The 15,216-nt window shown below is 31.2% G+C and overlaps 1 protein-coding gene across 1 annotated transcript in view; it reads left to right on the forward strand.

Annotated features, from left to right (window-relative positions):
- Positions 1–13,471, forward strand: part of RAPH1 (Ras-associated and pleckstrin y domains-containing protein 1) — an 84,673-nt gene extending 71,202 nt beyond the window's left edge. Inside the window, exons 7-11 of the mRNA XM_035730372.2 lie at positions 2,032–2,079; positions 3,528–3,671; positions 6,347–6,457; positions 7,793–7,894; positions 11,840–13,471. Coding sequence (XP_035585667.2) covers positions 2,032–2,079; positions 3,528–3,671; positions 6,347–6,457; positions 7,793–7,894; positions 11,840–12,418 — 984 coding nt within the window. The 3' untranslated portion in view covers positions 12,419–13,471. The remainder of the gene's footprint in view (positions 1–2,031; positions 2,080–3,527; positions 3,672–6,346; positions 6,458–7,792; positions 7,895–11,839) is intronic.
- Positions 13,472–15,216: the final 1,745 nt, after the last annotated feature.

Here is a 15,216-nt window from a genome sequence, read left to right on the forward strand (position 1 = left end):
GAATTGGTTTTTGTGTCCAACTTTTGTTTTATTTCATTGAAAAATATCATTGTTAAATCGTTATTATGTTATGAATTGAGTATGCTTTGTACTTTCTATTTGGATTTTCCGTTAAAAATTTACATAATGAGTGGTTTTAATAATATGATAAGGTTCCCTTTTAGAATATTTTGAATAAATCTTAATGGGACTTTACATTGTTGTTATCTTTCATGATAATGCTTTATTTTATTGGAAAATCTGGTTGAAAATAATAATAAATATAAATATTTCCACAGTTGAATTAACGAGTCGATCTAAGCTAGACTACCATTAAGAACCTAAAAGTACTGGGTGGCTGTTCATCCCTAGTATGAAACTCCTCAGCACCGCGCATCCATGACCCTGCACATGGGGCTTGAATACAGAATCTTAGGTCTGGCCTTCGAACAATTAACTTCAGACCACTGATCTGGCTTCCATCGGTGTCAATGTTTAACTTAAATCGATCCATAATCTTGTGCAGCCCTTCATACATTGTCTGGAGTGGATAACTGTCTCACACCTGACATAGATTGGACTCTACTAGTAACGGCTTTCCATTAGAACTCCAGGAGTTCTGTCTTGAAGCCATTCACTTTTGAGTACATGATTATTATCAGTATGGAGATTGTAGTATTTTCACAGTTGAATTCACGAGTTTTCATAAGCTGAAGAATCTATGAAACCCATAGATTTTTCTCAAAATACTTAGTCAACCATCAATACCAAAACCCCTAAATTTTTGCGACTTCCGATTCCCTGCTTTAAACTCTAGCCATTGATAATGTCCATCTACCAAAAAACCGAAATCCAAGGATATTTGTACACTTTCTTTAACCATGTATCATCAAACTGAAAAGTTTGATCCTATTAGACAAGTAGTTAATGAATAGGCGATAAAGAATGATGCTGGAAACATATCTCCTGATAGTACTTCAGTTGAGGCCACAAATTATTCGTGAGATCATCATCTCTACATAGCGATTATATTTCATTTTACAAACATTTATCGTATCCAGTAACGTTAAATTATGATTTTATAGCTCACTAAACATTGTTTTACATATAGGATAGAAGGAATATGGCTAATAACGGAAACTAGGATCCATGTTTTATCCTTTTAAATTAAACGCTCAATATGTTCGAGTTCCAGTGTAAATAGCAACATTGAAATGAATGTGCATATAGCTCACAAGTCCGCAAATAAGATAAAATGTCGACCATAGATTTCACTACTAGACACAATCCTTCTATTCTATGTATAGTGTGAAAATCGTTTTTCAAAATAAGTATATTTTAACTGAATACACTCATTTTTATTTTGTCCTTTAAATAGAATGAAAATAAAATAAAATTTTAGTCAAATTTAAACAACTTCAACAAAGTAATATTAGACTTCATCTACTTGATGTACAAATTTCGAACAAATAGACGTACATTATTGACGTCATGTTAATTTCTTTGCATAATTCAATAGATTGAAAATGTTCAAAAATGACAACACAATAGTTGGTTTGTAAATTATAAAACAATTTACAATAGAACCTTTCAAAAAGATCACATCATGTTCCATGTTCACAATATACTTTATAATGTTCAGATATTTTAAACATCAGTTTTGTTTTTAAAAATTAAAAAAAACAAAATTTTGTTACTACTGAAATAAATAAAGAACCTAATAATTAAAGTCTATTAAAGTCACTAGAGTGAATAAGATTATAATTATTGATAATAATACATCAATCAAATCTAAACTATTCATTGACACTTTCAGTCTTACATGTCAAAAGTGTCCAGTCTCTACTCCCTCTTCAATTTATACTGTCTTACATATATATATGGTTCACGAATAAATGAGACTTAATGTAGTACTGATAATAACTTGTCTTATTTGTGTAGTCGGTTCATGAGTATGATCCCAACTATTTGTAAATGTATAGATGTAAACAACATGTTTACCAAATATAAGATTAATTATTGAAATCTCATATTTATTTATCTTTTTTACAGAGCTGGTTAGGTGAACATAATTCTATATTCAATATCAATTCAAACAAAGTAAGTTATTAATTAATCTTTTTGAATGTGTGCTTCCCTATATGACTTAAATTCCCTTTTATGCCTACACGAATATTTTAACGGTGTGCTTTAGTTTCTTGGATGTCTTTTAGGGAATATCAACAAAAACTCATTATATGGAAACACACTCTGTTAATTATGAATTTTGTCCAACTAGGTTTCTAGAGATGTATTCAAGTTGTTAATTGGTTTTTCTCTCAGAACTGACATCATGTACATGGTCATTGAAAATCAGAATTCATTGAATAGCTCCTTTGTCATAGCTTGATATTTATGTTAATGAAAAGTCATAACTTAATGGTTTCAAAGGTGTTAGAACTGAAATCGTTTCCATTGATGGCATTAAATGATCCTTTTTGTATATTGTGAACCGAATGAAACTGGATATGAAGTTTGCCAGTTGTCAACAATGCATGAATTTACAGTTTTAAAGATAAAAAGTAGTTCACATGTTATATGATAAATTAGGTTCATAATGACAGATTGAAACAATATTCAGTGATTAAACCAATTAGAAAGGAACTCTATTAGGTATACGGAGGTTTGTATAGATTGTGAAATATTGACAGTTTAAATAATAAAAAAATTCTAACAAGACTATAATCGGAAACCAGGGAGAAATGGACAGTTTTTTAATCTTAGTATGGTATTAATCAGAATTGTGCACTCATAACTCTTCTACCTAGGATCGGACACAAGACCCTAGGTTTCGCGCGCAAACGTTTAGCCTCTAGACCATCCAGCCGATATCCAGTGAAGAATACTTCTAACTCTAATCGATTTGTGATATTCCGTGCTTATGAGGTGAATAACTGTCCCACACTCAATATAGTCGAGCTCCATTAGTAACAGCTTTGCATTAAAACTCCAGGAATTACATCTTAAAAATAGCCTCTAAAGAGCATATGATTAAGGATGAACATGTATATTATTGTATCCCAGTTCAGTGGTCTAGAGATTAATCGTTCGTATGAGAGACCGAATGTTCTAGGTTTAATTCCCTGTCTCTGAATCGTGGATGTTCACTGCTGATTAGTCGCATAGTAGGACGGGATAGTTCTTCAACGTTCCCTGCTTTCCGATCATGTTTTAGTTCAAATCAGCTCGTGAATTAAATTGTGATGAAATTATATGATACAATAGTAATTTCCAAAATACTATTGCGTCATAAAATCTGCAAACATATAAATCGTTTCATAATTTCGTTATATAATATATATATATATATATATATAACTGTTTTCACTGTAATCTACCACATAGATACTTAGAATAATATTGTTTTACCTCTTAAATAAATCCCTCCTTTTTTTAAAATTTCTAACATGTGCTTATTTGTTCAATTCAACTGTCAACATGAATCATAATTTATATTTTATTAAATGAATAAATGAAATCATCCATTTAATTTTATTATCTTTATGTAGAATATTTTTCATCGAAATGAAAATATCCCAATACCAGTTTATACAGATCAATTATTTTTACGTATTGGACAAACAAAATGGAAGAGAAGATATTGTCATTTGAATTCAAATGGTTTCTATGTTAGTAAACAAAAAATAATAAATGTAAGTCTTTTAAAAGTATATATATATATATATATATATATATATATATATATATATATATGGATTATGTAATGATTGAAAGTATAGATGTCATTTAACATTTCAATTTATGAGTTGGTTGTTTTGTTTTTCCTTTTTGTTTTAATAGAATAAAAACTTCCGGTATACAATTGACAAGAATGATGTGTTCTTTTTATTTAAATCAATTTTCTAGAGTCATTTAGATTTAGTTTGTTTATTTCTATACGGGAATATATAGTTGATAAGTATATACATATTTGGATATAAAAAGAGATACTCACAAGAAGTTATCTTAGATTCTCTTTTCTACTGTGAATTAAGATTTCAGATTGAATGTCGTTTCTCACATATAACAAATGTGTTTATCAGGTAACATATTTTTATTATTTTAAAAAAGTATGTAAAATATATAAGCTTTATAAGCAAAGATGGATGGTGGCTAGCAGTGGAATCCAGGACGCGCGTTTCATCCATCTTTGCTTATAATGCTTGTAAATTAAGGCAATATCGAGGCTTATACACAGTATGCACATATGCCAATAATAAGAGACTGATCAATTTCGGTCCAAAAACATCAATGAGAAGATTCAAGTAAAACAATACCAAGTGAATTATATAAGCTTTATTGAACATTATATTTTTGGTACAATATAGAATTATCAGTATAAAGTATTTCAACAAGTTCACTTCTCTTATATCTTGATCGGTTCTGACGATAAATATTGAATGATGGCCAGTTAGATGTTTGGAGTTCGGTAATCCACACCTGAATAATGTTCATTCGTTTCAATGCATACTGTCGCTGATTGTACCTTTTTGTAACCCGCACAGCGAAAGGTTGTAAACTTTTCATAAATGCGCCTGAATAGGTTGTGAGCTCAATAGACATAATGATGTGCTAAAACAAACAAAACAGATAACTTGACGAAATATCTAGATGGGAGGAACAGGTAGCCCAGATATTCAAGCAGGTCGCCGATTGTTAACGAGAAGTCGTAAACGATGAATTTGTACAATTTCAGGTATAAGATAACTATTATATTGATATAAATGGATTATGGTTGTATAATATGGAGAATTAAATGAAATTGGAAATGAAAAACTACTGGTTATCAACTCAATAGTTTAAAAGAAATGTACTTGTCACAAAACTGAGGAGTCTAGGTTTGACACTAAAAATGTATGTCAATCAGCAAATTAGTCGTAATCAACCTCGATTTTGGCACATATGTGTATTTGTTCAAATTGTCATACCATATTAGCAGGACGAGGTGAAATTGATGAGATGAATAGAAAAGGGGTTAGAATAAATTTAAGACCATTGATAGTAGAAAAACGAATGTATGAATGAAAGGTTACTTGAACAAATGAATTAGGACAATATAAAGAAAGAATCTATTTATGACACGATGACCAATTCTGGACTTTATTCTCCCGGGTCATCAACTATTGTTTGCAGTTGCCTTGCATACTCCAGACAGGTAGTCTAATTCTGTCAACACGGCTCAGACCAACAGTTAATAGATTATTTATATTATTCTTGGACTTGGTTTGATCACTTTTAGCTACTTTTGTTCAGTGGAAAAGTATCAAACAGACTCCACTTACATCAGACCTAATATTGTATTTATAGGTGAACAGTTCTAATGAAATTTTCGCGAAATCTCTATAGTTTCGATACTCAACTTTAAAGTATGTTCATTGATAAGCAGTTAGTTGATTTACAAGACATAATATTTCGTTTACAATGTTATGGCCAACATTCAGTCAAGTTCTGTGAAATTACCTTAAGACAACAGTAAAATCCGATATATTTTTCTGATTACCCTGGCACTGGCTTTGAGAGTGATTTTTCTAAAAGACAAACAACTGTTGAAACTTAAAAAAACTGAACAAATAAGGAGCAGATCGAGAATGTTTAAAAATTAGTGTAAGTTATTTATCAAATGCAGAGTTATGTACTCTCGTTTGAGACACATCTTAAGAAGTGTGTTAGCAGTACCCAATCCCTAAATTTAAGTACTACAAATGATGTTCAAACCTGACACATTGGTTAAACTCCAAGTCATCGAATCTACTAAATATACTACTTCATATTCACAAATAGTCAATACTATTTTCATTCTCATTCGCTAAAGTTAAAGACCAAATGTCACGGAGAATTAAAGAAAACTAGTATATTTTAAATCAGTTGAACTCTTGATTATTGTTTCCGTTACTTGTTACAATATACAATAAACAAATTGGAATTAATTTTACGTTCAGAAGGGATTCTCGATGCAATTTATAATGTATTTAATGCAATCAGATGATTGATAGTAGTATGTTATTGATGTTTTCTCGTTCTTTGAGTTGGATTTAACCTAGATTTTGATCAGTCGGAAGAATACGCTGTTAATTAAACGTTAAGAAATTTAGATAGCTCACTTCCATCTGAACTCTACGAAAATAATGTTGTCAATTCCAAAATCACCTTTCTGAGCTAAAAATCTTGATCATCTCAAGAGAATAGTCTTGCAGAAGTGAACTTATATTAACTTTTAAGTAACAGGTCATCTGTATTTTTACTTATTCTAATTTGTTAGCGTTTTTTTCTCTTTCTTTTCTATGTTCACAATGATCGTCTTTACATCAATTGAATGACGATAATACAGAAATCATCCTTAACACGTTTGAATATATTTCAACCAAATTTGTATTTATATATTACTATGAGTGATCAGAATAAAACTGAATATCCTACACCATTTGGTATGGTAGTCAGAGTAAGTATATCATTTTTATAATGGATAATTTTTTCTTCATCAAAACTGATCTATATTCAAGAGAATAAGGATAAAGATTGGGTTTCAAAAGAAAAATAAAAGTGATGACATTCAGTTATGATAGTGGAGGAATATTGTAAACTAATGTAAATTGTTGTAACAAAGTTTTCCGAATTTCAAGTTAATGTTCAATAAGAACTGACTTCAGGTGGAGGGCTCTTGAGAAGCTAGGAAAAATGGATTATCAAGTTTTTCCTGATTCAGGGCTTATTAGCTGTGTACACCCGTCATAGGGTAGAATACAAGACAGTCAGAAGTTGATGTTAACTGGAAAAAAATGAGCCAGTAGGGAATAGTTCACAATTTTAACTTCAATTAGTTAGTGGAACAGAACGAAAAATGGTTTATTATCACCAATGTTACCTATATCACCTTAAAATTAATGTGATCCGTAATCAAGTAAATATATATCATGTCATCATCTAACTTATTCAAAGCCTTCAAATGTATTCTTATTAGAGAACAGAGAAAAAAATGGAGACTAACACCACTCTAGTAAAATATCAAACACGAAAAGATACAAGATTAAAAAATAGCCTTTTATGTGATTAGAAAGTACTGATTCTCTAGGTCAGTTAACTTGGCCATTAAGTTTAATTTTTGCCTACAATAGCACCGACTTTAAATCACGACTTATAGTTTGTTGCAAGACTGTAGATATTCATTTTTATTATAGTCTAAACTGTATTATACACAAACAATGAATATAGATCACTATAATTGTAATTCTTCCTAAGCTTACATTACATAATTGCTAGTAATACACCCACGTAGAGTTTTCTCTGTACCTGTTTTATTATTATTTGTTGAAAACACTCAACCTAGGTATTGTTTTATGTACCGACGGACTTCAAAGATCTATTACAGAAACGAAAACGTATAACCATATTATCTCCCTTTGTTTAAATAGGAAGACTCCACTTAATGAAAAATAAACTTTGATTAGCTGTCAATGTACTATTGTGTTTACAATATATATTGTAGTCTGTTTGGTTGTATTAGATGGGCATATGTAGCTTCATGAAAACATGATCGCATGAAATATGTCGGCTTTTTTCAAAAAATGTATTTTATTAATTCTGTAAAACCTTGAACGGAATTCTCAAAGGATTAAATTTATTTAATCACAGTTCATTTTGTCTAATTATGTTAAGATGTTTACTTAGGATCTTTTCAAAGCATTTCCTACAGACACATCGGAAAAGTTTGCATTTATTCCTCCAAGTTTACAAAGAATTAACTGCTCTTAACGTTGTGTTCTTACGTTATTTTCAGCCTCATTCAACTCAGCAGGCAGATTCTCGTTTAATCATTGAAATGTGTGCTATCAATGAAGAATCATGGAAGAAATGGTATTCCCTACTTCGTATTGCTTTGGTAAGTTTCATATGTGTGACAGCTTCCTAAATTCTATTCTATAAACCAAACAACCTGATAGCATGATTACAAATTTAATTAGTTTTACGCCATTCAACCTTTCTGCAGTAGACACTGATGATGTTTCGTGAAACAACAATCAATCCATTTTAATTGGAATTAACTAGTTTGAAATAAATCTTTTTCATCACTTTGACTGTATGAATTTCAAATTAACAAAATCTTTTAAACATAACGACTCAGCAGTTACCATTACCTAACTGTAGATTAAGCGCTTTTTTTTATTTATGGTATTCTTCAGGTTAAAATAGATTTATTGAGTTAGAATAAACAATCAATCACCTTGATATCGAATTTCAAAGTCAATCACCAGATTCCAATTGTATGAAAGTTTAATTCTAGAAAAGTGTATGTTTATGTCAGAGTTCATGAAAACATTTTATATTTGCTAATCAAGGAAACACTCAACAAAGTGATAACAGTATGATATATATATATATATATATATATATATATATATATATATATAACTTCATCAGTAGTACTTCTCACAATATGGGAAGGTAATTCATGAATGTGATTGATTTACATCCAATTTTTATTAAGAGGAAACACCGATTTAAGAAAACCACCAGAAACAGTGTACCAATATACAACCAAGTTATTTAAATTAAATGTTCCAAGGTAGGCATACAACACAGTGATTGTAATGGAACAGTGGAGTTCAAAATTTTGACCAATGTGGTACAATTCAACACGATTGATATAAATGAAAGTTAAAAATAATTAGCAGTCCCAGAGCTAATTAATATTTATCAGTGTTTACAGGCATAAAAGACTTTTATAGATTTCCTGAGAAAAATATTCTGTCATTATAGATTATCACCAGTTAGGAAGCTATCGTAAACCAATAAGTTTATTTATTTACTTGAACACATAAACATCGGCACAAAAGAGCACCAAATACATATGCGCCATACACTAACAATGAGGCCAGTAGTAGTTATCATTGATTTGTGTGAGGGCTGGGATACTGTCCGGTCGCTCAGACCGAAGCAGATGGTTTTCTTAGGGGCAACTTCCTGAGCCTTTGACCTGAAGGTCTAGTCCACAAGACAGTGGAGCAACTTTAGAAGATGCAGTCCCATGGTAGCCAATGACCAACGATAGGTTCATACGCCATTTGTTCCCTCAGAATCCTGTGATCTATATGTACCATTTGTTTGGAATCAGGGTTTTCTAACTCCCCTAGGTGAATCCCCCATATCCACCAATCCGGTTAAAGCCATGAATATTCGCTTTTCAAAATGTTAATTTCGTGAACATCAGTAATGCAGCGAGAAGCCAGTGACTAGGATTTCCTTGTAAGTATCTGTATACATATAGTCATGTGAGAGCATTTTAAGAGGGCGAGTGATCTCTCCCCACCCTCAACCGTTCCAGGATGGCAAAACAATGGATACTAAGTGATTTCTTTTAATTCGTATCTCATCTGATAGAAACAGTGATAATATCACAGAAGATTTAAATCAAAACATTCAAATCTCTTTTTAATTACAATATCATTAAATTACTGAATGGTCATTCGATAATCACATTTTCCAACTATCTTTAATTCAAATACAATTTACATCACATTAATTATATTCTATAGGATAAATGATCAAATCTATCCAATTTCATTATTCTAAAAAAAGGGTATTTATTTCAGAGAAATAAATGAAGTGAGATATTACTATAGTTTTTTTTCAATAAATATTATATCTATATGCTACTGTAATATTATTATCCTATTAAATCATACTCACGCCCAATGAATTTGTTTGTTTCTAATTCAAATAAACGTAAAACTGAAAAGATAATGTAGGTGAGAGAAGAAAAAAAGAATTCAGTGACTAAATATGATTCAATTAGAATGAGAATAGAGAAATAATCATAAAACTAATTCATTTACTATAGAAATAATGATAATAATAATAGTAGTTATTTCAGTAGTATTTAAGTGTATATGATTAGTATTATGTCTCAGAACAAATAAAGCATTAAGTTAATATATTGAAATTAGAGATAATATATATATTGATTATTTTTTATTATGATTACTTTTAGTATTATGTTGTTGATATATAAATAAATTATTAAATTGCCTACTGTCAATATTTACTGAAGCATAATATATTCTATTATTCTATAATGGCAAAAACAAAACAAACCTTACAATTAATTGTTTGAAATAATGAGTTTGAGAAATAGAAAAGTATCAGGTCACATTTTCGAGGTAATCGTAAATAAGCAATTAAGACTGAACTCTCTCTCTCTCTTATATATATATATATATATATATATATACATATCAGTATTAAGGGTATGTGTTATAACTTGTGAATCTGTGTGCCCTGTATATTGGATAACGCAACGATACCGCCAATCAGAGAGCAGCGACTTGTCGATCGAACCAGTGACGCGTAAAGCACGTGCGAGCAACCTAGAGTTCCTGATTGGCCCCGCTTCCTGTCTAGCCCAGCCAGTCAAGTCCAGAACACCAATATCAGTCTCTGCAATATGAATCACTTACTTCAAACATACGCGGTTTATATTACCAATCAAACAGACCACAACGTACCATAAAACAGAAAATAACATTTGTACAATATTTGGCCAAAAGTGGCTGTGAATGAGGGAGATAGTAAGTAATAGACAGACCATAACACAAGAATGGTAAATCATATAATAATGGTTCATAGGTCAAAATAAAACTCATAATGAGAGGAACATGAATATGAACAGTTTAGTTACATGACAATTATACGATAAAAATATACTCATAATATTGGTCCATAAATGAATCCCCAAAATTACCATTCATTATTCTTATCGGGATATAACAATATGGTTGGAAAACTATTGGTAACCAGGTAGCATTGGAAATCCTTCTTGCCCTAATATAGTATTCCTTGGTAGTGTGCACCAATAACCTTACCGGTGGTCAAATCAAGGACCTTCGGGTCTGACAGTGAGCTATCAGTGATGAAAACATTCTTTGGGTTGAGAAACTTCTGCTATTCACTTAAGTAAAACGTTTGATCAATGTTAACTATGATTAGTAAAAAAAATCTAAGATATTAAAAATAATAATTACATCATACAAGAAACGAAAAGGCTGATACAAGCAAACATTATTGTATTAATTCCGCTTTTATACGTGTTTTTATAGCATTCGAAAATATAGAAAACTTTCATCAGTTTGGAACACGTTAACTATGTAATCAAACTATCTATTAATCTGATGAATAAGACATTATTATGTGTGAGCTAATAAAACATTAGTAATCAATCACTCATTCTTAATCAGCTGTTATTGTGTTCATGAAAAACATAGTAAGCATAAAAATAAAATAAACCAAGTAATCTTTGAATTCCTCTTGTATTGTTTGTTTGAATCCTGCCATTGATGTTTAGGACTGCAATTGACCAACCTCTTATTGGCATATGTGCATGCCGTGCGGATTGCCTCGATATTGTCTTACGTCACAAGCACTATAAGCAAATATGGGTAGTGGTTAGCAGTGAAATCCACGACGCGCACTTCGTCAGTTGAATGTACTTGCGTTCCAGAGTTGATATTCACTCCGGGACCCTAGGATGCAGGCACATCCGGCTAATGAGTCTAAAATAAGACGAAACATGCGTCCTGGATTCCACTGGTAGCCACCATTCATCTTTGCTCATAAGTAATCTTTGAATTCAATGTTTAATCCTGAATAAGTTTGGTGTCCTTGGAATTGATGTCTAAATGATTGATTAATCACAGTTGAAAATGTAAACTGTTAAATCATTTGATACCAGAACAGTTTGCATTTATAATTTCGAAAATGATTTGTACACTTCTACTGATCTATTATTAATTTGTTTCATTGGATAATCAAACTTTATTTTGCTTTACAGATTGGAAAACGATTGTACACAAATTATGTAGTTAGGAAAGATACTGTAAAAATTCACCGTGAGAATTTTTCTCATTTAGATTATTCAATAAGAAATTCTTCCTGTTTTAACTCACTCAATGATAGACCTATATCTTCAACAGTATCGGAATTAGACAGTGATCATATATTAAATGATCTGCATTCAATTGGTCCTAATTATAAAACTAATTCAACTGAAATTGAATTCCCGCCAAAATCAGGTAGTTATAGTGTAACTGATTTAACTAAACCAATACAACTTGATAATCATATGGGTAATGGATGTCATCAACAATCGAATGGAGCATCAAGTTTAACAAGTCTTACACTTTATCCAATTCAAACACCATCACAAAAATCAATAAATCGTCAAAGTCGATTAGATAAACAAAATATTAAATCAGTTAAAAAACGTATTTTCGGTAATGGACCATCTGCACGTCGATGTACACGATCTATTAGTCAAATTAGTTCACCATTTAATATCAGTTTACCATATTGGATACGTGCAAGTTATGAAGATAAAGTGAATGAAACATTTAATGAAACAGTATTATAATAATAATAGTAATAAATAGTATTATTCATATAAAAAGAGAAAAACAAAAACCTGAAAGTGAATATTGTTTGCATAAATTTTAACATTATGAAATACTATCCATTTTTCATATAAATATGAATGCCCCATTTAACTCTAATTCAACTCGTATACATGTCGACTACACGTCGACTACGATACATTTTCTGATAAATCTATGCATATAAACAAATTATACAAGTTTATAATCAGAAACATTGACTAGAAGTATTTTGGAATATCATTATTTTCTTTCTTTTTTCTCTCCATAAATGTACTGAAATACTTTAATTTCTAATGTAAATGTCATTTTTGTACTGTCGTTATCACGTGAAATAGATTTCTCTAAGATTGACTAAAACCTATCAAAAACTATTATTATTATTATTACCATTACTATTATTATTAATCTGTCTGTAAATATTCAGATGTATGTGCAAATATGTGATTTAACAGAGTAATTTCTATATAAAGATTTCTTTTTCTTTTTCTATCGAAACATCAAAGATTTTTAACACTAACATGAATATATTGCTTAATAAAATTACTTAAAATGTAACGTCAATAATTATCATTATATATATATATATATATATATATATATATACCTCCCTTCCAGTGCGGATAGATACTCGCACATACATTTACACAAACACACATACATATATTTACCAAATTTTATTAACTATTTTCGAAAGATATTTTTCCCCTTTCTTTTTGTGGTTTTCATATACTATAAATTCATACTTATTAGAGTTTAATTATACGAAAGAAAAATGATTTTTTTTAAAATATAAATAATAATGTAATTATGAGAAATTGTTCAAGAAGATACTATGTACACATATAAAAGAAGAAGAAAATGATTTCCTTTTTCTTTCAAAACAACACATGAACTTATTTTCAGTTGTAATTGTCCCTCATTTAATACTACCACTACAATTACTTCTTCCAATTCATATAGACTTGAAATGGATTTTTATAGTTTGTAAATATAAACAAAAATAATAACAATGATAATTGATCAATAAATTGAATTATTATTATTATTATTATCACTTTTAGTTTTTGAAGTATATTAAATGAATAAAGTGAGTATTAGTTATATGGAACTAGAATTCGGGCATATGCAACTGAGAATTTCTATTAGAATGGGACAAGTGTCCTGAATTTCATCAAGTGACTCACAAAAGAGTGGATCTGTGTGCATAAACTTGACTTCTATGGAAAATCGAATATTATAAACGTAAAATGGTGAGGTGTCCGATATCAATGACAGAAATAAAAGACCGATTGTGAGTTAAATAAATAAATAGGAATAAACTTACAGTAAGCGCTTTAGATTAGAAAACAACAAAAAATGTAAGGAAGGGGCTTGGATTAGGAAGCAAATCAGTTGTTAAAGACTGACTCCAGAAGATAGCTCACTATAAGAGACAAAGAGAGGATGGATATTATGACAAGCAGAATAAATAACTGGAACATAAGGAATATATGTGATAAGTGTTCCAGTGCAACAGTGACATCAGTTATTAAAAAGGAAAAATTTAGAGATGAATTATCATAGCATGAATCCCATACTATTAGTAAGTAGTATAGAGTAATATACTAAAATATCATGAGACGATGTTAGGGCATAGAAAAATAGTAGACCGATTCAGTAGTGATAATTCGTTAACGGATGGAAAAGTTAGCAAATTTGAATTATTTAAAGCTAATATACTTCAGTTGTTAAAAACTCAAACGTTTTATCTTAATAATTACTTACTTACTTACTTACGCCTGTTACTCCCAATGGAGCATAGGCCGCTGACCAGCATTCTCCAACCCACTCTGTCCTGGGCCTTCTTTTCTAATTCCACCCAATTCTTGTTCATTTTTCTCATGTCTATTTCCATTTCTCGGCGTGATGTGTTCTTTGGTCTTCCTCTCTTCCTTTGGCCTTGAGGATTCCATGTGAGGGCTTGTCTTGTGACGCAGTTGGGTGCTTTCCTCAATGTGTGTCCTATCCACTTCCAGCGCTTCTTCGTGATTTCTTCCTCCACTGGGATCTGGTTTGTTCTCTCCCACAGTTCGTTGTTGCTAATAGTGTCCGGCCAATGGATCTGAAGTATTTTGCGTAGACAATTGTTGATAAACACCTGTATTTTCTGGATGATGGCTTTTGTAGTTCTCCAAGTTTCTGCTCCATACAGTAGAACTGTCTTGACATTTGTATTGAAAATCCTGACCTTGGTGTTGGTTGACAGTTGCTTTGAGTTCCAGATGCTCCTCAGTTGTAAATATGCTGCTCTTGCTTTTCCGATCCGCGCCTTCACATCCGCATCGGATCCATCGTGTTCATCAATGTGCTGCCCAGATATGTAAACGTTTTTACATCTTCCAAATCTTCTCCGTCAATTGTGATTGGATTGGTGCATGCTATATTGTGTCGGAGAACCTTGCTTTTCCCTTTGTGTATATTGAGACCTATTGCTGCTGAGGCTGCTGCCACACTGTTCGTCTTCTCCTGCATCTGTTGTTGCGTTTGGGATAGAAGGGCCAGATCGTCTGCGAAGTCTAGATCATCCAACTGCATCTTAGATGTCCATTGTATCCCGCGCTTTCCTTCAGACGTTGACGTCTTCATGATCCAGTCGACCACCAGGAGAAAGAGAAAGGGTGAGAGTAAGCAACCTTGCCTAACACCGGTCTTCACTTTGAACGACTTTGTCAACTGTCCTCCATGCACGATTTTGCAGTGTAATCCATCATATGAGTTCTGTATGATATTGACTATC

Source organism: Schistosoma haematobium, chromosome 3, assembly GCF_000699445.3.
Source record: "Schistosoma haematobium chromosome 3, whole genome shotgun sequence".
NCBI classification, from domain to species: Eukaryota; Metazoa; Platyhelminthes; class Trematoda; order Strigeidida; family Schistosomatidae; genus Schistosoma; species Schistosoma haematobium.